Source organism: Varroa destructor, unplaced genomic scaffold, assembly GCF_002443255.2.
Source record: "Varroa destructor unplaced genomic scaffold, Vdes_3.0 BEIS01000004.1, whole genome shotgun sequence".
NCBI lineage: Eukaryota > Metazoa > Arthropoda > Arachnida > Mesostigmata > Varroidae > Varroa > Varroa destructor.
Window position 1 is genome coordinate 42,283,741 of NW_019211457.1, and position 22,795 is coordinate 42,306,535.

Genomic DNA, 22,795 nt, shown 5'->3' on the forward strand with positions numbered 1-22,795 from the left:
GTTTCGGCTGCACTATATAATTACGTGCATTATGTATATCTTTTATTGAGAAACACTATTAGTTCAAAGAGATCTAGAATTGCTTTGGTGTATATTGAAATTGGGCATAAATTATTCAAGCTTAATAGTGGGTTTACGCAGAAACCAAGCAGATGACCCCGTGTTTCCTAGGAGTTGACCGCACCATCGATGTTAGATTCACTTTGAAATGGTTGAGGTGACGCATTACGTCAATTTCAGCCAAGTTAGGGCTTCTTAAAATGCAACCTCTCCTCCGTTCATTAGCCGGGTTATGTCTCAGATACGCTGTGGCGAAGCCCATGTCATTTTATAGCATAACTGTACTTCGATTCTATCCTTACGATGCATTTTGAAAGTTGGACCGGCCTGTGAAGCTTTTTAAAACAAAATGAGATCCTTTAATGTGCTCCGTCAATTTATTACACACGTCTTGAATTTCAAAGATTTGAGTGCCTTGGTATGACCTAATGCAATCGAAATACTTGGGATATTTAAGAAAATTGTTGTCGTTTTTGTAACTGAGACGATTTGTTTTCAGGCCAAAATACTAGAACATCGTAAATTATGTCTATATAAATGTAGGGAAAGTGCTTAACTGTAACGGAAAACGAAACCAGTGCAACTAGCAGGAATGGGTTATGTACCACCGGTAAAGTGGCAACCGGGTAATACCAAACCCACCTATGCTCGGTATCAAATCTAAGCCACATGAAGTTATTTAGGTTCGTGTAGAGTTTCAAGCTGGCATCCGAACCTAAACCAATGCTTAGCAGCGGTATTGGACGTGAATATTAGTCCGCATCTGATGTTGGATTAGGGAGAGTATTAGTAACAGACCGAGTCCCCGGTTAATCCCTGGGGTTAACTAAACATATACACAGATAAATTTGGGTGGCTATCTATTAAAAACATAACGAAGTGATAGCTGCGACATGGCAACAGACGATTTCGAACAAGCCGATGGGAAAACGGGCTTGATGGGGTAGGGTAACTGCTGTTAGATTGACTTATAGCTTACGTGAGGCTGTGAGACGTGTTTAACTTTGTGTCATGTTAAACCAATAGCAAAACACCTAGATAAAACGGCTGGTACCAAAACGGCTGGTACCAAAAGCAAAGTTGGTTCAATAGTCGGTAAGCATCATTACCTTTATCAACTTTTTGAGAATCGGGTTAAAATAAAATGCATTTGAAAAGCGCTAAGCAAGGTACGATATCTACTCCACGACCCTAAACGGGCTGTGATCATATTTACTTTGCTTTCAAACAAGACAGAAGAATTATTTTATTTAGCAATATAATTCATTTAGAAGAGAGAAATTCAGGAATACACGCAAGCAACCACGATCCACTACATACAGAAGCATCTTCGATTCTGACGGGTCCGTTAATGTCGTGATTGAATAGTCATACAGTTAATTGATCTACTACCATAATTTAGAAATTCGGGACAAAATGTCGCATGTTCCGGAAGTTGACTTCGAAGACGTCGATGTTCGGGAGGGACTTGATGCTCTTGAAGTTCCTTCCTGAGTCGTAACACTTGTAAAATCGTCGGATGTAGTTGTTACAATTCGAGGTCTAGAAGACCCCGAAGCTCTAGAAACCCGCGTTCCTGTTGACGACGTTGGCGAAATTCCGGATTTCTCTTCGTCGGTTTTCTCCTCGGTTCCATCCGTTTCTGTTGTTTCATCCGGTAGAACTCTTGCAGGACCAATTTCCAGAGTTGCTGTATCCGTTATCTGCTAAATGCACAAGACTATTTACGGCATTGGAAACGAAGATGAACTTCGTAACAATTAAGACTCTACAGTCGTAAAATAGACCGATTTCTCTCGGCACCTCGAGAAAATGGCTGGCTTAATCTCACTAACATCTACGATCATACATTGAAGGCCGGCTTCTCAATCCACGTATTGCCCATGCAGACATTCCTGACAATGACAATGCCAAGGTGCAGCGTAACCAAGAAATATGCAAGATGTGCGAGTATACAGCTTTACAGATGCCAAACGGAGCTGTCACGGCCAAAACAAAAAAAAAAAAAAAAAAGGCAAAAACCGACCCGCGCCCCCTACACTGTTACTGGCAAACAAGAGTGAAGAAATGAACGAGGCTCAATTTGTTTATACATTCACTAATATATTTTCTTTGCATGCGAAACATATCTATGTTTTTGGATACTTTACCAGAAATTCAGTTTAATTGCTAATTAATTTGAGCAAAGCAAGTAAATAGGAAATTTAAAAAAACGAGAACTTAAGATCGTACGACGATATTCGAGGCTGCAAGGTCACGTAATAACTGCCGTGTAAGGTTTATGAATAACTTGAATTAGTTTAACAGAGCTCAATTTATGAGGTGCGACGGGTTAAATCAACAACTCAAAAACGCGCAGGGCATGCAAATTATATTTATTACTCGACTTCTGGCTACGATACCCCTGCCGGTAGTTTGTTAGAAGAACGTGACCGTGTGGTTTTGATGTTTAACGATTCCCGAATCGATTTAAGTCTAGTGGAAGATGCAAAGTTCCCCTTAGTCGGGGGCTCAGTCGAAGGTATTTAATGTTAACTTTACAGAATATAATCTGTTGCGCCTTACCTCATCATCATCGGAGGTAGTAGTATCCTTGAAGTCAATAAACCGAAGCAGCTTTTGTGACAAGGTTAACGGTATATCTTCATCATCGCTTGAGAATGGTTTTAACCGCGACTTACCACCCTGCCCAACCGTATTCAGGTTCATTGTCCTCGTTCCTTACCCCGGAGCACCACAGAAAGATGTAAATTGTGGCGATAACTAAATTATAAGTAGTAATGTACGAACATAAATTGCTTCGTGTTAGCTTAGAGGCATTAAACGTTTGCCGGAGTTTAAAAAAACGAGAAAGTTATTTAAAATCCGATCAAGCTAGCTGATATAGTATCCAGGAATCAAATGCTGATTTAATAACTGCATAACTCACACATATAGTAGCCGTGTATTAATATTGTTCAATTGATGCACCACATAATATTTGTAACGCTTACGATTGTCAGCGACAACTTGGCTTGACGCGGTAAATTCGCCCTCGCTTAGCGCAGGTTCGTTGTTATAAATATAAATATCCATTCTCAACTGTAGCAACTGTGTACATTGTTGAGCAGACCAAAAAAATAGTTGAGAAGTATTTAAACACCCTGCTTTTGAAAAATCAAATTAGATATTGTGGTACTCTCCACGTAATTCTCCATGACGAAACCCGATGTCAAAATCAAATTGTGTATACAGAGAAGGGGTTAATGACAATTACAAACTTACATTGGAACTAAAGCCAAAGATTCTGAGGGAATGGTTTTCCTAAATACAAATTAATTAAAAACATTTAGCACAGGTTTGCTCGCATGGCTAATGCGGACCGAATAGTTAGCTAGTCTTGAGGGCCTTTTTTTAACATGATTTGCAATAAAACACAAGTTAAATAACCGGAGGCATATTATATGCCTCAGTTTGTATTAAAAATTATATATATAAATCACTTTTGCACATTCGTCTAATCAGTTACGATGGAGGACTTCGATTGGCGCAGCTCTATGATTGTAACTCAGGTGCGCCTGTATCCAAGCAAAAGGCAGACGGTATTAGAAACGTACCTTGAAAATACTCATATCCGGTTGGATCTCACTATTTTATATGTTTCGATTAACCTACAATAAATAGTATCCGCTATCGTTCACGGAAAAAATATAAACCGCAGTTTTGATAGTACAACATATGTAACATTTTTAAGTGGTGACAAAGTTCTCGCAATACGAATGTATGTGTAGCATAGTCAAAAATAAAGTTTACTTCTGAATTCCTGCGTATTGTTGAACATCCGTTTTTTTGTCACCCTTTACGAAGCTAATTAGCTATGGTCATCTTTGCACTCAAATATCTACATCTGCAAGAAGGCAAAACAACTGTTCTCAGTATTGCGCATATGTACCTAAGTTCGCAGCAAGATTTACGAAGCTGATGAAGATTGAGTCTTTGTGCACTTCCACAGAAGAAGCAAACCTTCAGAAAAAACGAAACGAGAAAAAGAAATTTGGCTAGATACCTAAGATATCTGATGCCGGAATACAAACAAGAAATCTCAACTTGCAGTGTTGTTACTTTTGAAAAGGAAAAGTTAACATGCATTGATGTGGCGCATTGCTAATGATGTTTCTTGTATAGACGCCGCTAGCTATTAGAGCAACGACGTAGGGCTTGAAGGAAATTTTGAGTGAGCAGAACGATTTCTGCGTTTGTAGAATGTATAATACTTGTATTATAGTACAAATAAGCGATTCTTGCAGCCGTGAGAATAAGGCTACTATCCAGGGTTGGCCGTTATTACTGACGTTGTATGATGAATTACAAACATGATGTATTTGTAGGATCTATAGGTAAGTATCCATCTTTTAACAACGGCTGCCCAAAGAAAAAGTAAATTGTTACGGATACCATTATTATTACTAGTGAGGCAAACCGAATGTAAATAAGGCATTTTTTAATCTATTTCAGCCTAAACTTAACTCATACTTGAAGTTAAAGTTAACTACCGACGCGCTTGATAGCCAAGACCTGCTTAAGTTGAGCCAACCCATAGATAACCTGATGGTCGCTTGTAAGGTAGGTTTGGAGAAACGGGCTGATTTGTCACGAAGTAGCGATGTGGGGAGCCTCAAGATTCTGTGACTCCAACACGAGTCAATCAACTGGGAGACAACTGGCAGCTTGGTCCTTTCATTTGCCCACCTGTGCAGATGGTGGTTTAGCTTATTTTGTAGAATGCGGCTTTTCGCTGTCTTTTTTTCTTAATGCGTGTATCACGTTGTCACACGAGGTCCAACGCCTTCGACAGCTATTCTGGTTTAACAAGCGGATGATGCATTTTGGGCGTTTTCATGCATTTGCTAAACCCAGCAGCTGTCCTGTGCCAAGCACGAACCAATATAAAATTAGATTAGCTAGAATTCACCCTTCATTTGTCTCGTGACTTTAGGTAATTATGTTAATGGCTATGAAACAACAACAAAGAGTTCAATGCCCAGCTCCGGGACAAGTATAACACGATACTGTTGTACCCTACGTAATTGATATTATGCAATATACACCACGTTCCGCGAGCGGTAAACATCTGGGGTCAATATTGCCCATAGAAAGCTAGGTTACGCAATAGAGCGCTTACGAGTGAAGCATGCGTGTATTAGCAAATCAAGTAATATATATAATTTGCGTTTATAGCATGCTGGCACATCTAAATACGTGTCACACATCATACTCACAAAAAAATCGCATTGATTGTTAATGTTAGCTAGTGCGGCTAGCAAAACTAAAAGTACTAAGCTTCCAAATATCGGACACAAGACGAGATAAGCCAAGTAGATCTTGTAGGACTCTCTGTGTATATCATGAGGGTTAACGATCGTTATTATGTCCGCTCCGTGAAAGTAACTTCAGTACAACAAGAATTGCAATACCACTTAGAATCGATTAACTTTGTTTTTCGATATTTAAGAATATTTCTTGCCGGAACCTGTTACGATGCTATATGTATTTTGTATGTACGGCTGCACTATAGATAATAAAGGCAACTCTTAACAATAACCTTAGCAAATTCTCTGTAAGGTTTAACAAGACAGTGCATGCTTAGTATATAATAGTCTTACTGTAAATTGATTTTTCTCCTATCGACTAAATTTGAATTACTATATCATCAAAGAATATTTTTTTATGTACAACTCTGTACTACTGTCTGAATGCTATAGAATTTAAATAAGTCATAAGATAGATTTTCAGTACAACGAATGGGGGTATATATTAAAAAAAAAAAAGACTATATTTGGGAAAAACATGTTTCTGATTTTTCGTAGTGTGTTGAGTAAACTTTTCGTAACTGGACAAGATCATGAAATTAAGATGCTAATGAAATACTGAAAAATTGCGAGGCAAGTCAGCAAAGATAATGAAGTAGCTTGATCGATTTATGAATGACTCGAATAATGCGACCCTGAATCAACCGAAACAGGTCCATAGGAGAACTAATACGAGAAAATGGCAGTAGAACAACACTAATGGCAGCCACAAAGTATTACGTATTGTATCATAAGGCTACATAACGATAGCAACGAGTTTGGAATCAGAAATTGGTTAAGGCTGACCTAGAATGAGCTGATTCTTGATCGGAAGGAGTAATTGCATACGCGTACAAGTTATGTGCGAGAAATACATAAACAAGTCAATGAGCTCTATTGTTTGTAGGTAAAAATGGGTGAACATAGCACATGCGCTAACTCATTGCTTGTAATCGAATAGGTTGAATTTGGATAGCTACCTATACCGCGTTGTAATGCATATATGGATGCAAAAGACCATGTTATTTCAATTACCGGACAGTGTACAAGCACATCCAATGACTGAATGTACTAATGGTTGAGTTCAGATTAAGCCAAAGTTTCAGACCAGACTCGTGGACATCGTTGGTATCAAGAGCTTGAACATGGCAAGATTTGAGTCTGCTAATAGGCCTCTCTTTTGGAATTGTAGCTGCCGAAATTCACGGGTGTACGTCTGGACCCGATCTTTTACAGCTTGCGATGTCTTGCAGGCACCCATCAGGGCCTTTTGATTTGTAGACTATTACTGTTGCTTAGGATTAGGACTCGATAACAAACCAGCATACCGAGATACTCATCGTAGATTAATAATTGATCGCACTTTATAAAAGGACCCCGCTGAAAGACAGACTAATGGTTATAGGAGACAGGCCACCATGAGTTTATAAAATAAAGGAGCACTTATTATAGCTAGAAGTAAGGTCTTTCTTCAATAGGCTTGTTTACTCAAGATGGTTAGCTCTTACACAGAAGAAAATAAAAAAAAAAAAAATTTGCAGCACCAAGTCAATTCAGGGGGTTACTTCAATCTATAAACCGTAAAGGTGGCCTAATATAGTCTCTCTGTAAAATATATATATATATATATAACCAGTTTTTTGTTGATTGGTTCATGTCAGGTAAAGCTATCTATAAAAATATTCCAAGTAAATTGTACCGTCTCCTAAATGAGGAAAATATTTCTTTCAGGTAACCAATCTGTCTTTCGAAAGATCTCTTTTGATGTACTTTATGTCCACTCGCTTTTTTTAAACATCAAGACGCTCTTTCGGCAAATATTTCACTACTTAAGTAAAACATTAAACAAATGATTTTTCCTTTTTATTTACAGCTGTGTTGTCCTTTCAGATCCTTGCAACTTTTGTTTGGATAGATAATGCTACCTAGTATTATGCAGACAGAAGACGTGGGGCATACTGCTTGTGTTCCAATAATCAATCGTTTCCTTAGTCCGTTAAACACAATGTTAAGCGCAATGTCTGAGAGTACTTTTCTGACATTTAGAAGTTCCGGAGTCATCTTGCTCCAAGGTAAACTCAATTCTACAAGCTCTCCTTTGCGCATTATTTTTATTCACCTTGTTTCTCATATTAAGGAGAACGTTAAGGATTTAGCCCGGCGAAAACAAAAGTCCGTTGCTTCCGTCTTGTCCTAAGGTATCTAAGCACGTACTGAAAGTGTACGCATTCTGGCAATGCTCTACAGCAGTCCATACACACCTAGCATTGTTCAAGTCCAAAACAAAGCCAAAGTTTTATCTTTGTATAAATAATAGAGTTACCATGTTTCCAGTTTTTCCCTCCACCCAGACGGACATCCATCATGCTTGCACGCGATACGAGTAGTGCCACTGCTACTAGAGCTTTTCGGCACAATGAAGAACTGTCGGCCAGCCATCCTCAAGCAAGGGAGATTGTAAATCTGTATTGAAAGGAAGAGATTTTGAGCAGGCCATAGCCTTCATGGCCGCTAGTTTCCATTATGTATGAATGCATACAAATGAACGAGTCGTGACGAAGGCAGGTTAGGCGAGCATGGTAGACACTCTCCCAGCCTGCCCTCATAGCCTCTCCAAAACGTCATGAGTATGTGTCTGTATGTATTCGTATGTGTATGTGTGTTCCTAAGAGAGAGAGCAGTTGAAAAAATATGCTCCGCGCCTGGTATCCGTGGCCTTGTCGAGCTAGCACGCAGGCACGTACATACATCCAGATCTCCTACTGCTTCTTTCTACCGTTGTTGGCAAGGAGAGAACTCTGGAGAAAGAAAGGGTAACTGCGGAGAAGGGTAACTGGTTTCTCTGTGGCAAGACCAACTATCCGGCCTTCCGCAAAGACTCCTCGAGCAAGCATAAACCGAACATAGGAATTAGCAGAATCGGTCGACGATTGTACGGAGCAAGGCGCTTCAGTTGTCAATATTTGCAACACAAAGTCAGAAGAGTGACAGCGCAGGCAGCAGCCTCTAGTGCGGCTACTGCCTTTTGACTGACAGTCTGGCAGGTCTACCCAGAGGCCCAGTAAAACGAACAACCAAATTCGTTGTAGATCGTTGCTCGTTCCACCCTCTCCCGTTGTTGATACGGTTCCAGCGACCCTTGCCGCTGTGAGCGCGGGACGGCATCGCCGTGTGCCGTTGTTCCGAAGCTCTCCGTCGGTCGTAAGAACAAGCGCGTTGGCCAGCCAACTAACAGCAACCAGCAAGTGCGGAGCAGCGGCGCAGTAGGCGCGATACTAATAGGCCACAGGGGCAGACTGTACACCTGCTTCGGCCTACGGCTTCTAGAACCGAAACGTGCGCAACTTCTACCTCTTGTTCCATAGGCACCATCCTTTCTATCACACGGACATTAAATTAATAAGAAAAATTGCCCGCTAAGCGTTTGTATGTCAACGAGTATTAATAATCAGGCAGCACCAACAACACGAACAGAGTGGCCGATCGTGTAACAATTAGTATGTCGCTATTTTCTCCCAGTCAGAGCTGGCTCGTTCTTCCTTTTTTTGCTGCGTTCAGGCATTGTGGATCATCAGCAATAAAAGCAGTAGGAGTTTCGGGCAGTTCCTGCACGTGATTCCGTGATCTCGTTTGGTGAAAGCGCTAGGCGGCAGTATTGTCGGTGAGTCCGACATTGCATAGCTGTGTCGCCAGCTGCCAGTAGCCAGTGCGTCAGAAGTGTTGTTGCGTGTTTTGCGTGCCATCGTCTTTCTTTACTATGTGTGTCTGTCGGTCGGCGAGCAGCAGCCCGATAAGCCCATTTTGTGTGCCTTCCCTTTTCGCTGGCAGCTGTGTTTAACAGAAGTAGTCATATCATATGTCTCTATTTATCGCTCCGTAGAGTCTGTGATCGTTAACATTTGCCAACAACCGCACCAACAACAAACACACATAATCGCCCCGTCAGTCCTCCGATCAGAGCATCGATTAAACACTGATTGTAGACGGTTGGAAATATATTGCTGTGTTTTCTGCTCCTCTAAGCTAAATTATTTTTGTCGGATATTTCTACACGTGGGTTGATAGCCAGTAAGTGCAAGTACATTTGTCGAAGTGACTCAGGAGTTGTTCGTGATTTCTGATTGATAAAGGTGCGGGAACGACACACATTCAAACCAAAAAATTCTGATTTGGTATCATCCACGATGGCCTGCGCATCACCAAGACGCTCTCCGGCGACACCGCGCCGGCGTCTAAAAGGACCGCCTGCACCGCCGCCTGTTGAAACTCTTCCTCAACTAGCAAACATCGACTCGATCATCGACAAACTGTTATTCGCAAGGAAAACGCCCGGAAAGATGGTGAGTTGTTTAGTAAACGATAATTTACTTAGCTGTAAGATGGATACGTCTCTACAAAGCCTAAACAGTGAGCGCAAATTGGTAGCAATGTATATACGCATAGAACAAAGATCCGAGAGGATGCAGTACTTGAACACCGGCTACCATAGCTAGGTATGAGAAGGAAACGCCAAAAGGATATGGTCAACAATTGTCTGCTTCGCTAAGACGGGACTGAGACCGAATTTGACAAGGAATGATATGCGTGCGTATCTGATGACATTTTTGCCGCTGATTAGAGGCCCGTGCGTGAACCTCCGGCTTGTCTCTCTGAAATCAGAGAAAAATTGCTTTGGATTTTGTGTATCGTATCCAAACTTCTACTATATAAGTTTGGATACGATACATGACATTGCCGCCGTTGTATCTGATTTTAACCAGAGATATGGCGATTACCTTGGCCAAAATAATGTCAATATGCTGGCGAACCTATAGTTCCTACTGGTAATCACCCAGAGATGTCCCGCTCTGTTCGAGTTGCACTTTTGTATTGTCAGCTATTCAGATATATCCGCGTATATTCCCGCCACGGTGCGAGATACATGAGATGCCCTGGTTTTGTCGTCCGATGATAGATTTTGTATGAAGATTTGGCGAAAGTATATCTGTTACGCTCCAGCGAAGACAGAATTCCATTATTTCGTAGGCTACCGTATGAGTACAGTGGTCTAACCGTGGATCGCCAGCAGCGCAGCTTTAGAACGCCAAGAGTAATTATGGCAGAACACAGGTTAGACAAACCTTTTAAAAAGACCGAACCAAATGAAGATCGTTTTACACGAGACATAAGCCTAAGATAGTTGTTCATGAATAAAAGTGGATGTTTTGAGAGTGGTCACTACTGGGCGAGCACAGTTGGTAGTAGGCAGTGTTTCGACATAGTGCAGTAGGCTGCAAAAAAATACAATCCTAGGCGGGAAATCCGCGCGTTGCTCTTCGGCGTGCGCCTTTCAGATTGTGGGCTGAGCCCTATGAGCAGTCGGCTAGCGGTTGTGGCTTTTTGACAAAAGTCAGAGAACTCCCATTTGTTCTTTCGCCCCACTGCTCTGCGGGACTTCGTGAGTCGATTACCTAGTAGGTTCCCAATGAGACTGATTTGGGATACTAAGTCCTCCCTCCCAAAGTCATCCAAGTATACTTCGACCCCCTCCCCCGCTTTGTTTCACAGAAGGACATGGAATGCAAAAAGCTGCTTCTGTTTTCTACTGTTTCTCCAGTTGGTTTCCGGTTACTCCATTGCTTCGTAACCAGTGCCGATGGGTGTGTTACTTATGTGGCTGTCTTCATTGGAGATAGTGACAGACTGTTCGAGGATATCCAGACTATGTTTTTGGAGTTGCGATAATTTAAGGCCGTTACAAAACATTACGGTGGTTGTCATCTGCGCTTTCCTCTATTAGGTTGCTGGCTACCAGGGCGTCAGGTGACGTGTCCTTAACAGTATCATTTTTGATATAGCAGAAGCACGATAGAAGGATAAACAAGCGCATAGGCGGACATCATGGAGCCCGCCAAAAGCCTCTTCTGGAAAAAAGAGTGGAGTATTAAGAAGAGCGCAGCTACAGATGGGTGATAGATGAAACCCTAGAAAGGAAAATGGGCCATGAAGCTGGCTACCTTAGAAAACTTGAAAAAAATTTAGGAAACCGCAGAGTTGTCGTAAAAGAGTAACAAAGAGAGAAATAAGAAAAAAGATAGGTAGAGAGAAGCAAGCCTAGAGGAAATGAGAAAATAAAAAGACGATACAAGAGGTTTGTGGTTTACTTCTCTTCGCAGGTCGTTCATTTTTTCTTCTCCGTTTTCAGTGCGGTGTTAATTTTTTTGGACCCATCTTATCCAGGAAAGGAACGAACTTTATGTCGCACGTTGTCCCTGTGGCGTTCTTTCCCAGTCTGTTCTCAAAGCCACTCTTTTTCAATGGCAATGCGAACTTTGAAACCAAGTTTGCCTGCTTCGCTATGACTGTTTGCGACGATTGTAGTCATGTGGCAATCTGGTTGATCATCCAGCTACACTCAGATATGCTTCTAGAATTTAGAAAGAGTCACGGATGTCCCCTACCATAAGTGTCGGTAACACAAACTCATCGAAATAGGGTCCAACGTGGACTTGTCATCCGGCTCCTCTAACGTAAGAAGTGCGATTGTTTGACTAAATCGACTGATCATCGGACAAGACGTTCCCTGGATTCTGTTGACTGACTTTCTTTCTGCTTGTTCAGTCGAGGGTGGCCAGATTTTTTCTAGAAGGTGTCATAAATGGACTATTATTTCTTCGTCCATAACGCCAGATCTCTCAAGCACAGTCTGCCTCTCTTGATTCTCTATGACGTACGGCTGCAATCCAGTTAGTATTGATAACACAGACAATCTTGTGTACAACGATTTTACGTGTTTCCCTTTATTTTTTTTATCATTTTCTTCTTTCGCTTACGTTTCCTCGTCTGTGTTCAGCAGCTCGCTAACAGAAAACCTGTGAACTAGAGAGGCCAAGAATTGGATAAGTTATATAAATGGAGCAACAGGATCCGAGTAGGGGCAGAACGCTGACGACAGGTTGGACAAGATTGTGTTCAAATCAGGTATAGGTCCGATGATGAGTAGTAAATGGTTTAAGGAAAAACAGCAGCGGCAAAAAATGCAGCCAACTGAGCTATAAATACTATATTTGGAGTTAAGTAAAAATAAAAATAAAATTTAAATTTAAAAAAATAAATAAAATCCTTGGAAGCTTGTTCACGCCTTAAGTTGAAGAGAACGGGTTGAATTAAGAGCCGCGGTAAGTGTGTGTTTTATCCCTGAGTTTTCCATTCAGAAGCTACAAAAAAAAGCTTTGGCAGATCACAGATATGTGACATCCGTGCACCTGATACTTAGAAAAATGGGAAAATTAGAAACTTTTTAGTATCGTTGACAAGCTATTTTCTAATGGGAATTTTGCTGAAAAGTATGGTCTTATCGTTATCATTATTTAGGAGGCAGCTTTAGCCTTTTGGCGCGTCGATCTGGACTAAGTAAAGAAAGATAAATTTGTGTAGATGCGTTCTAACAAAATAGGGCGACTTGGCCAATACATCAGTTCAACGATGCAGCTTTTAATAGGTAACTTTTTATAGGACGTTTTCATAATATTTTTGTTTCTCTATTTAGTCTCAACTATTCTGCACAAATTATGCTTCTTGTATACGATCTCGTATAAGTTGAACCTGTATCACTTAATATGGGGCCCTCTGTAATAATAATAATATATCTTCTGTATATCTCTGTGATAATTTTAATATATCTTCTGTAACTGGATCAACAGTTTCCGCTCTCAGATATGCGAATGATATGCCAATTAAATAGTATGCTCGCCTATTAGTACCGTATGTTACGAGCATTTGATAGAAGGTCGATAGTAATCTTAGCATATCTTATATACGTTTTCGTTGTCGTGTCAGATACCATTTTTAAACTAAAACATCAAACGACAAACTCATAACGGATTTTTTTCACCTGTTTAGGTAACAATTAAATATTTTAATGATCATTTTTAAGCACTGGGTTGTAGGACGTTCCACTTGACTTTATCTATAATGTCACGAACGCCGAATCAACTAGAGAATTGCTCGGTTGTCTTAGTGTCTTTAATGGTTGCGCTCACTACTTCGCAGTCTTTCATCTTTGCCCCTACTGTACACTTTCTAGCCCCCTTTTCGCGCTTTTCTCTCCCTCCGTCTAGCTCAATAGTTGTTAAGAAATATTGATGATCTCTTGACTTGTCAGGCAGACTTCGAGGCCCATGATCAGGTCGGCCGTCGATGACTACCACCAGATCAATGTAGTTTGGTGTTTCTCTAAATCTCAAACAAATGTCCCTCTTCAAAGCTTAGCGACCTTGATTATTCTGCTGCACCCGGTGACGAGACTGCTTACCCTATATGATTCTACCGCGAAACTCTTACACTAGGACCGCCATTTGGGCTGCTGTTCGAAAGAGCTTTACTTGACATATTGCATATACATATTGCTGATTCCGTTGAAATTTATAGAATGTGGTAAATAATGAAAAAGGGCAAGCGAGGTATAAAAGTAAACTAAACTGTTCGGCCGTAGCGCTGGAAAAAGAATAGCTTTGTTACTATTTTTGTTCATAATTACAGTTTTATCGCAAGCCTATATCACAAAACAGTATTTTATAAATTCGGGCCGTTTCGTGTACTTGGGCTTGTATTGATTAAATGCGTCGGATGTCTGATGGACCAAGTAATCATTTCGTACTAATAGACTAAGGAAAACCAAGCAGGAAATTCTTATCGGAGAGCAAAAATCAACTAAGGCTGCAGCACACGCCAGTCAAATCTAAGTTTAGGGCGATTTAGCGCTTAGATCTGCCGGACAGCCCGATTGACAGCTGAACAAGATTATATTTTACGGCATTGCTCCGTATTTCGATACCTTTTCAACAAGTACTCTTCAACAAGTACGACAAATCCGTTTGTCGATTATGATAATTAGCAAAGTTACCACCACCACCGATACACGAAATATTTTTCACGCATATGTCATCTGTGTACGATGAATGGGCTTCGTTGAGGTGAGTTCCCTAATACTTTTGTGACGGCCCCGTTAATGGCATTCCATCGCTTCGGGCAAGTTTAAGATAGGGCATCCTTCAGATGCGAGGGAACATCTGAAATTATTCTCGATAATAAATCAGCGGTTATAATAGTCGCGAAGTAGCACCACTTCTGTTCGTTCGAGAGCGCTGATTGTTTTACTGTATGGGATATGCAAAACAGTTTCGCTGTCGCCGTTGCTGGTGTTGCCGGAACATCTGCCGTGTCGATCGATGATGGATGTGGCAATCGCTGTTGAATTCGAATCGACACAGGATCCAAGGCTAATGCAAGTGGTCCGTCACCAATACGGTCGATATCATAGTTATTCTCATTGATCATGCGGGTGATAATTACGTTGGCAGTGATCAAGAATTTTCTAGCGGCGGCAGTCGTTCAAATCATCGAGCTAAGCAAAGTTCTCAGACCTCGTTTTTCGATAGCAGCGGACATCGAGTTCGTTCTTATGTCTCACATCTTCCTGCTGTTCCACAAGATGACATGCGAGATAGGGATCTACCTAGAAAAGGTAGCGAATAGCTTCTCATTTCCCACAACAATAGCATCTGGGATAAACGTATACCCATAATTGAAGGCAGAACGATAGGGGCACGAGTCGGAGAGTGGAGAGTGGCTTCATAGTTATCCATAGATATGCGTATGCAGACGCGAAGAGAACTTCCGAGAATCTCCGCATCTTCTGTTTGCTACCAGTAGCGATGAAACTGTTAGTTGGATGATTGTTGAGAGCCTCGAGGAAAAAGTTCCACTTGAGTACACCGGCCTAAAAAGCTGATTTGGCAATTCAATCCTAGGGGCTGTCTGTTGGCCGCCATAGCGAAACAGCGATCCTAGCCGTTGGCCACTTCACTTGCGTTTCGCTAGCCTTGTCGATAACATCGATATTCCGCCTCTGTCAATAATAACACTAATGATAGTAGGTCTGAAAGTGGTTCCCATTATAATGCCGGATTTGACTGTTAACCGGCAGCCGGTGCAAAGGGGGCTGAATCATCGTCAGTGAATGTGTGTTTTATCGCTACTGCCAGTGCATTATCGTGCGAGAAGACAAGAGGACGAAAGTGTCGTTTACCTACTGAAAGCTAAAAATAGGCTGAACTTCTAAGACGTTCCTATCTGCACCCCTGTCGGTATTAGCAATAACCCAATGGCTTCTGACTTGGTCAGTGTAGACGTTTAAAAAAAGAGATCAGACACTACTGGATACACCACACACCGGAGATAAGGACACACTTGAAGCATTGTAAAGGTCTCGGACGAAGACGCTTGAAGAGTATTGCTCGACGCTGCAGAAGACAAAAGTAAAGATAGCAGCATTTGGCGCCCGCGCAAAAATTAAAGAAACAAACAACTTTGTGGTGGGTGTCAACTATTTCCTTATCTAGCGACTGTAAAGCGTTCCGTCAGCAGCGTCTGCTCAAGTATCATGGACAAGCAACGTAATCGTCACGATGAAAACCAGTACGCGCAATGTGTGTGTGTTGTCTCATCTCAAGTGATCTGAAAATTTCAGCAGAATAACAGATATTGACATATATTATTTGTTTGTCATCAGCGCGTGAAGCAATTGGTTTCGGGTCCCGGTTCAGTAGCTGTGGAACCTGGACTTCAAGACGATTAAGTTCATAGGCGGACGTACAGGATCAACTGCAGCATTTAGTATAGAGTAGTTGATTACAGCCGTATCAAGAGCAGAAGGTAAAGGACAGTCTTCTGTTGGTTGGTCCAACAGCGTTTCTCGATTTAGGTTCGAGTGCAATGATCACACGATAATAGTAGTAATAACTTTTCGTATTAAATGAGGTTCTCCATAACCGTCTAACTACTTTGTTTGGCCACTGTTCGATGCTACGAAGCTTTGGTCGTTTGGCATCAATCTATACCTGTTACTCTACGTATTTATTTCGAAAACCTTGTTGTTCCGTTGCCGGAGCCGATCGATAGACCTAAGTGTTCGACTAGCTTATAGTTAAATGGAGACACGGGAAAGTGGCTCTGAATTGATCGAATTACAGTTAGGAGTTGCTTGCCCTCAGCATCAATTCGAAGGTGATCTCTTGCTTTCGATCAGAGCCGATAATACGTTGATGATACAAGCTGACCTGATAAAAAGATCCTCCATTCATTCTTCGTTGTTTGGTCACTCTCCTTCTATTTCACTGTTCTTCAACATAAGCGAAAAAGCCATAACTAATACAGTATAGAAGTACCTAAGCTGCCTATGCAGTCTCTAGGCTATTTTGTATAATACATATTATATGAATACGTGTGTGTTGGTGCTCCCATCCTAAATAATAGCTCCATACAGAGAAAAAGATCAACCATTAGACCGCATAAGATATTAACATTATGCAACAGCTCCATCGTTGCCTATTCTATGCACCGGCAATATATCATTCTAATATACCATTATTTTAGTTACTTAGGGTTGTTTTGAATAACTATTCGATTCTTATTCGATCATAATAACTAGATTCAGGCGGAACTAGGCTGTAATTCCGACAAGCTGTACCCCTTGCGTCAGTGCAAACTAATTCAGGTTTAGGTAGTAGCATTCTGGTCTGATTTAAAACTTTTTAAACTACGAATATTCCCCAAGAGTAACAACAATGTACGACGAGGCCCTGCTATATTCGTTGTACCTGCATGTCGGCACTCGTTCTCGCTGCTAAATCAATAAATTTGTTCAGCCGAATCGACGAAGCTCAATGGCAGTACAAACGACGATGGTATCTTTGAGGGTTGCACATGCTACTTCATGTCATTGGAATCTTCGTTGAGCGTCGCTGGATGACACCCTTGGGATGTTAACTCGCTTCGGCCACAGCCTGGTCGCCGCCTTCCCCATGACTCGCTTTTCGAACTGACAGCTGTATATGACAACAACAATCGATGGTATGGAATGTCCTTTCAAGCTCACTTCGTTTTTAACATCTACTGCTACCTAGTTCTCTGCTGCTTCCGCCGCTGGCGCAGCAATATGTGTCTCAGCACGTTGCCAAACAAGGGACTATTTGCTACCGTTATTACTATTGTATTCAAGCATAATATCCCTTCGCCCACCCTCTTTCCGTCTTGGGGGCTCTTTTTCGTTGTTCAAACCACGACGCATCGCGGATGTCGTCAGTAGACGAGCAGTTGACTCGGGGTTTCGTTGACTTCGTCTGGTTTCACCAAGAATCGCCCAGTACCTATAGCCAGTAATAGACCAAAACAAAGAGGGAGCTAACATCGCGGTCATTTAATGAGCTGTTAGCCTGATTGATCTTCTTATATGTAATGTAGGTTACCAGGTTCTGCATATAATTTGCTTTGTTGCCCGCAGTAATAATGGTAGTAATATTAGGACCGACCGGGAATATCAATTTTCATTGCGTTCCATCCGAAACCACGGTCGAGATCTCCTCTGACACATTCTGGAGTTTAATATATTGCTTGGGGGGAATTATCACTGCCGTGACTGTTTTAATTAGCGCCATTTAGTTACGATTAAAATGCCAATCTACAACGACGCTCTGCTTGTGTTTTTGGCTGCTTTGGGTAAGGCATCTTTGAGCTGATCCCTGGCCATGCTTCAGCAGAGGATCCACACGTTGGATTCATGTATCAAGTTTTTCAATTGATATCTTTCAAGTTTCTTTAGCAACGATAAAAGGAACTGCTAAATGTTAGGCGTTTAATCAATATTAGAGAATCAATATTAAAGAATATTAGTGGTGGATACACGCATACACTCGTTGGCCATACAGGAGTCATCCAGAACGCATTTACCTATGAGGCTGCCGAAGCAAACGATATTAACGCGTTGTATGTTCCGTTTCACTTCAGTCTCTTCAATCTTATTTACCCCTGGAATATTTCGACTTTTTCGTCTTCATTTATCGAAGGCTACTAGACGTATACTGATGGAAAATTCCAGACTGGGGCCATAACCTAAATAAGTAGTGTTAGGATGTCGAGAACTGCTGTAACGACCACTATACATATCTTACTGCTGTTGCTTCCACTGCTCTTTTGCTGCTACGATAAACGTTACGACGTGTGCCTATAGAGGAAAGCTCGCCAACTTGAGCTCTAGTAGTAGCATGGCCGAAGGGAAGAACCTAGCTTGAAGGATTTGTGCAATCGCAAGGAAACGGGAACCAAGTGACGAAAGTGAAGGTCGGCTTGCAGCGTGCAGACAACATTGTGTGATCCCTGTGATCAAGAAGGTGAAATATAACTTCAACTAAAGGAAACAGAAAAAGGGTAGTGAGCGAAGAAAAGCCTTGTACTATTCCCGATAGAATTCGGCCGAAGCCAGTGGCTGTAAGGTTGCTATTTACGTACTTTGAAATGACGAGCAGAGGCTGAAGTAAGACATGGGGTCTTCGAAAATCTCTTGTAGCCCGATGCTGTGGCTGTCCTGCTACTTAAACAGGCGAACGGCTCGAGCTGGCATCTGGCGTGTCTTCTTCTCTTGCCATTTCATACAATTTCAACACAGAAAATAGAGAGGAATACATATATTCCTCTTCATTATCATATAGCGAGATAGAGAGAGAGAGAGAGAGAGTGAGAGTAACAATATTTTGTTTCATCTGCTAGTGCTTCTCTAAGATTGTCTGTTTTCGGTGGCACATTCTCTTTGTTTCTCTGCGTCGGCCTACGTTGATGAGGCTTCGTCGCTTCTGTTAGTTATGATAGTCACGGCCTCCTTGTCGTCTCTTGGAAACGGCAGTCCAGCCAATCGAGACTCTGATCACGCGAAACGAGTAACAGCTCTGCCTCAGCTGGTTCAAAATGGCCAATAGTCAGTTAGTGGCAACTATTGCACACAGGGAAAGTTGCGGCCATCCAAGTGCCGGATGATCATTTGGTTGCTACAGCAATACCACCCATCCGTAAACTTGCCGCTACAGAGGTTTTCGTCGTCCCATGCGTAGTGCATCTTCTAAGGGCCTTGCGGCTATTATTACGTTATTATGAAATGCGAAAAAATGCTAAAACTGTCAGAATCAGTAGCAAGACGAGGCCTTGCGAGGAGCCTTGAGAGGAGATTATGCTTCGTGGGTCATACGGTTTCCTAGTGGTCATTCTTATACTTGTTGTAACCCTTCGACTGGCCTCCCTAGAAGCCAGCCACCTGAAGTCATGCTTAGCGGTAGTATCAGGTATAACAACTGGAAACTAACGTAAAACTTCCTTTGCCAACCTTTGGCCATAAGCCATGTATATACGGGGTGATAGGACGGTTTTATTTTCTTGATATATTATGTACAAATACAATCGATCAGTGTACATATATATGATATTCAGAAAGTGCACTTTGTTCTCCTCTGTCAACAAAATGTGATACCGCATTGACGGGGTTAAATTAGTTCCCTCTTTACCCTTTCAGTTTCTTGCTTTCTGCTATGTGCGGAACTTATGCATTCATTCGATCAGGAGTCGCTGCCACGAGCTGGTTTGAGTCCGAGCTCGGTTTCATTGTAATTTATATATATAATGCAACGCGCGTTTTACTCTGTCCTTATTACAGCGCCGTTATCCTTACGACTCATGCGTCAATAACATTTGAACAACGACGGAACGGATGCCACCATTATCGCATTCATGAAGTACGACACCAGCGTCACTGTTGCCAGTATCAGGTCTGCCAGCAGGATACTAACACAAGTGACGGTTGTTCCCCATTCGGTGCGCCCCGTCTGGGGCTCGGGGCACAGTCGCATCAGTCGCTGATACGTTAGTTGCGTAGCAAAGCCAATGGGTGTCAGCAACGCTTTGTGCCGAATAATATATAGCGCGACGCCTATGGCAATACCATGCCGCGCCTCTTGTTGCTTATTTGGTTGTTAATCTTTTAATTCCATAAGTAGAATATTCACTGTTGCCGGTGCTGTTATATTCGATACTACTGTATTCCCTTCTCGGCGCGTCGCCATCCTTCGTGGAAAAAAAAACGCCCGCTTCGTGTGTCTGCTAGTCGCTGCCTCGACAGATCAAAGGTTGCACCTCTAGACGCCGCAATGCGCAATCCGACTCAACGAAAAGTAAACTAGCCACCCACGGTGGCAGTTACACCAACCAGCAAACGAACAAGCATACGAAAGAGACAGGTTACCGATAGATCACGAGGCGCAAAACGGGCCCCTTCCTCTTCCTCTCTTTGGTCAGAGCGGCGCCAGCAAAGTCGGCTGCGACGGCAGTCGGTGCCCGTAGTGGCCGACGTCACGGACCAATATGTGACAATGTGGTAGTACGTCCGTGACACCAGTCACTATGTGTCTACCAGACGAAGATGGAATATATCAGCTCGTATCGTCACGGTCGCTGCGTACCAGGCGATACAACTGCCACAACACACTGTTCTAAAACAGGCATGGCATTTCAGGCTACGGGCCTTCATGTATCTACCGCCATATCTACCGACAGCATGACTGCTAGCAGAAACGACAGTAGGAACCGCAGGACTTGGCCGATACCTGGTAGAAAACACCGCTGTAGAACTAATGGCCGTAGTGGGAGCGACCTTGCACTGCTGAAGCACCAGTGGTATGAAGGCGTACCCGCCCGTAGGGAGTAGTTAGATAGACTGTCGCACGAAGTGATGTCAACGCCAGCGCTGCTCGCGGCGGTAGTGGCGTAGTATTATCTCTCAGATGACGACGCATATTTTTTTGCTGTCCGATAACTACGGTTACCGCGAATATGATATCGTGAAGCAGCCCAATTTTACTGTTTGGGCTACAATGTACTAACATCGTTACTAATTAGAGTTTGTTATGATTTTATCATTTTTCACTCCAGCACTTTTCAGAACGCGTCTCTGTTCATCTCATCATAGTACAAAAAAACAACCGATGTTTTTAACGAGGGCATCCCTAGTAACGTCATAAATGAGTTTTTGTTATGTTCCCTAATTATCACTTATGATTCTACAGAATGTAAAGTATCTAGTGGATAGAATCAAGTGCGTACTATGACAATTACGTGGATGAAGTGCGTGCGGACAAACAGGTAGAATGAGTACGAATAAGCGTGCCTCATGAACTCTTAATCTCTCCTTTGTAATACGTTCTATTATTTTCACCTCTTCGGTATAGCGTCCATACTTGTGGGTCTAGGCAGAAAGGGATCTTGGTAGATTTATTTAGCGATTTTTTAACAGATGTGTGAAATAGTACCGCAAGCCTCTGGCGATGCAGTTACCTGAGGCAGCGATGGGCGTCATGGGCCACTGGAATCGAACAAGTCGCAATTAGCTCCTACAAAGTTCGATACAAGCAACCATACAAATCGGTGGAGTGTAAACGCTATATGCTGTTTGACATGGATACTATTACACATTAAGAAGGAAATTACAAACGATTGCTCGGCGAGCTGAATTGCAGGCTGCGAAGCTGGAAACTGCAGGATCCAGTCTCGTAACAGGACAAACACGACCGCAGTACCTCTGGCCTACGAACTTTATAGCTACATATAGAACACATTATTCTGTTCGAGATAGAAGCGTTGGCAGCTCATGTTATTTGATGCATTTTTTTGTAAAACCTTACGTAAAAACCACCATACAGAATTGAAATTCTAGTTTGGCCTTACTTGCAAGCGAAGCAAGGATGACAATCGACATTTCCAGCGGTTACAGCAACTTTTATAACTTATTTTTTTACAAGTGGTAGCAATCACTGCGTCGTTGCTGCTTATCCTTCTACTGTATAGTTTCTTCTTTACGTGGATTTTTGTGGGCTTCTTTTTGACAGGAGTTGTTAGGTCACTCGTGTGAAATAACTAATTATACAATCGTTTAATATATAGATATGCACCATGAAAACGGTCCTCTAGTAGCTACGTCGTTTCCTGTTCACAGGACTCTAAATTACTGTGTTTTTTGTTTTGTTCACTGCGACTGAAGCGGCAGGAAGAAGCTTTCCGAGGAGTTTATCTTATCGAGGCAGCTAGAAAGGGAACAAAGATGTCAACAAAGCCCCTAAGCAGCGCTCGAAATTTGCGGTTTGTGTTCTGACGGCGTTTGACAAATTAAAAGGCTTCCGGCCATCTTCAGCAGATAGATTACTAATTGTTCCATGAATCGCCAGCTATTACTGTTTTGCGTAGTGTTAGATACTGAAGTTAATACCGTGATACTGGTAGTAGGCTATCCAGTATCACGCAGTACTGTTATTAAGTCTACACGAAATGAGGCATTTAGAAAGCTGTGTATTCTGTGGTACCTTGATCATTCATTAAACTACAATCGTATACATTTTCGAATTATTTGCACACAAAATATATGAATAAGACTGATCCCTCAAAGAGAAAGCCATACGAACAAATTAATCCCTCGTCGATGGAAAATGATTCTGTGAGGCTGTGGAACGTGACTATCTGCCAACAATCGACTGTCGAACTGTTACTTTCAAGTTTTC

The 22,795-nt window shown here is 42.0% G+C and overlaps 2 protein-coding genes across 11 annotated transcripts in view; one reads left to right on the forward strand and one right to left on the reverse strand.

Annotated features, from left to right (window-relative positions):
* Positions 1–1,349: 1,349 nt before the first annotated feature.
* LOC147756226 (uncharacterized) lies at positions 1,350–5,546 on the reverse strand. Of its 7 annotated transcripts, none has more exons than XM_086987355.1 (4): positions 5,319–5,546; positions 4,645–4,959; positions 2,626–2,823; positions 1,350–1,766 (listed from the first exon to the last, which is right to left on the reverse strand). In XM_086987355.1, exons 3-4 carry the CDS (start codon positions 2,767–2,769, stop codon positions 1,449–1,451), a joined length of 462 nt encoding a protein of 153 aa, XP_086843481.1. In that variant the 5' UTR covers positions 2,770–2,823; positions 4,645–4,959; positions 5,319–5,546; the 3' UTR covers positions 1,350–1,448. The 7 variants fall into 7 exon arrangements, with proteins under 7 accessions (XP_086843481.1, XP_086843480.1, XP_086843476.1 ...); XM_086987354.1 differs by having other exon boundaries at positions 4,645–4,964; XM_086987350.1 differs by lacking the exons at positions 4,645–4,959; positions 5,319–5,546 and adding an exon at positions 3,054–3,498 and having other exon boundaries at positions 2,626–2,780.
* Positions 5,547–8,265: 2,719 nt separating this feature from the next.
* The window catches only part of LOC111249689 (serine/threonine-protein phosphatase alpha-2 isoform-like), a 107,039-nt gene continuing 92,509 nt past the window's right edge, over positions 8,266–22,795 (forward strand). For 2 of the 4 annotated variants that reach the window (XM_086986365.1, XM_022803901.2), the window contains exon 1: positions 8,266–9,727. In XM_086986365.1, coding sequence (XP_086842491.1) covers positions 9,572–9,727 — 156 coding nt within the window. In that variant the 5' untranslated portion in view covers positions 8,266–9,571. The remainder of the gene's footprint in view (positions 9,728–22,795) is intronic. The other 2 variants (XM_022803899.2, XM_022803900.2) reach the window with 2 other exon arrangements.

Coding starts and splice junctions, on each gene's coding strand:
- LOC147756226 (XM_086987350.1), bottom strand. CDS start 3,135: ATGGATATTTATATTTATAACAACGAACCTGCGCTAAGCGAGGGCGAA. Junction 2,781..3,053: donor CCAAGTTGTCGCTGACAATC/GTAAGCGTTACA, acceptor CTCCGGGGTAAG/GAACGAGGACAATGAACCTG. Junction 1,767..2,625: donor CTACCTCCGATGATGATGAG/GTAAGGCGCAAC, acceptor TTGTGCATTTAG/CAGATAACGGATACAGCAAC.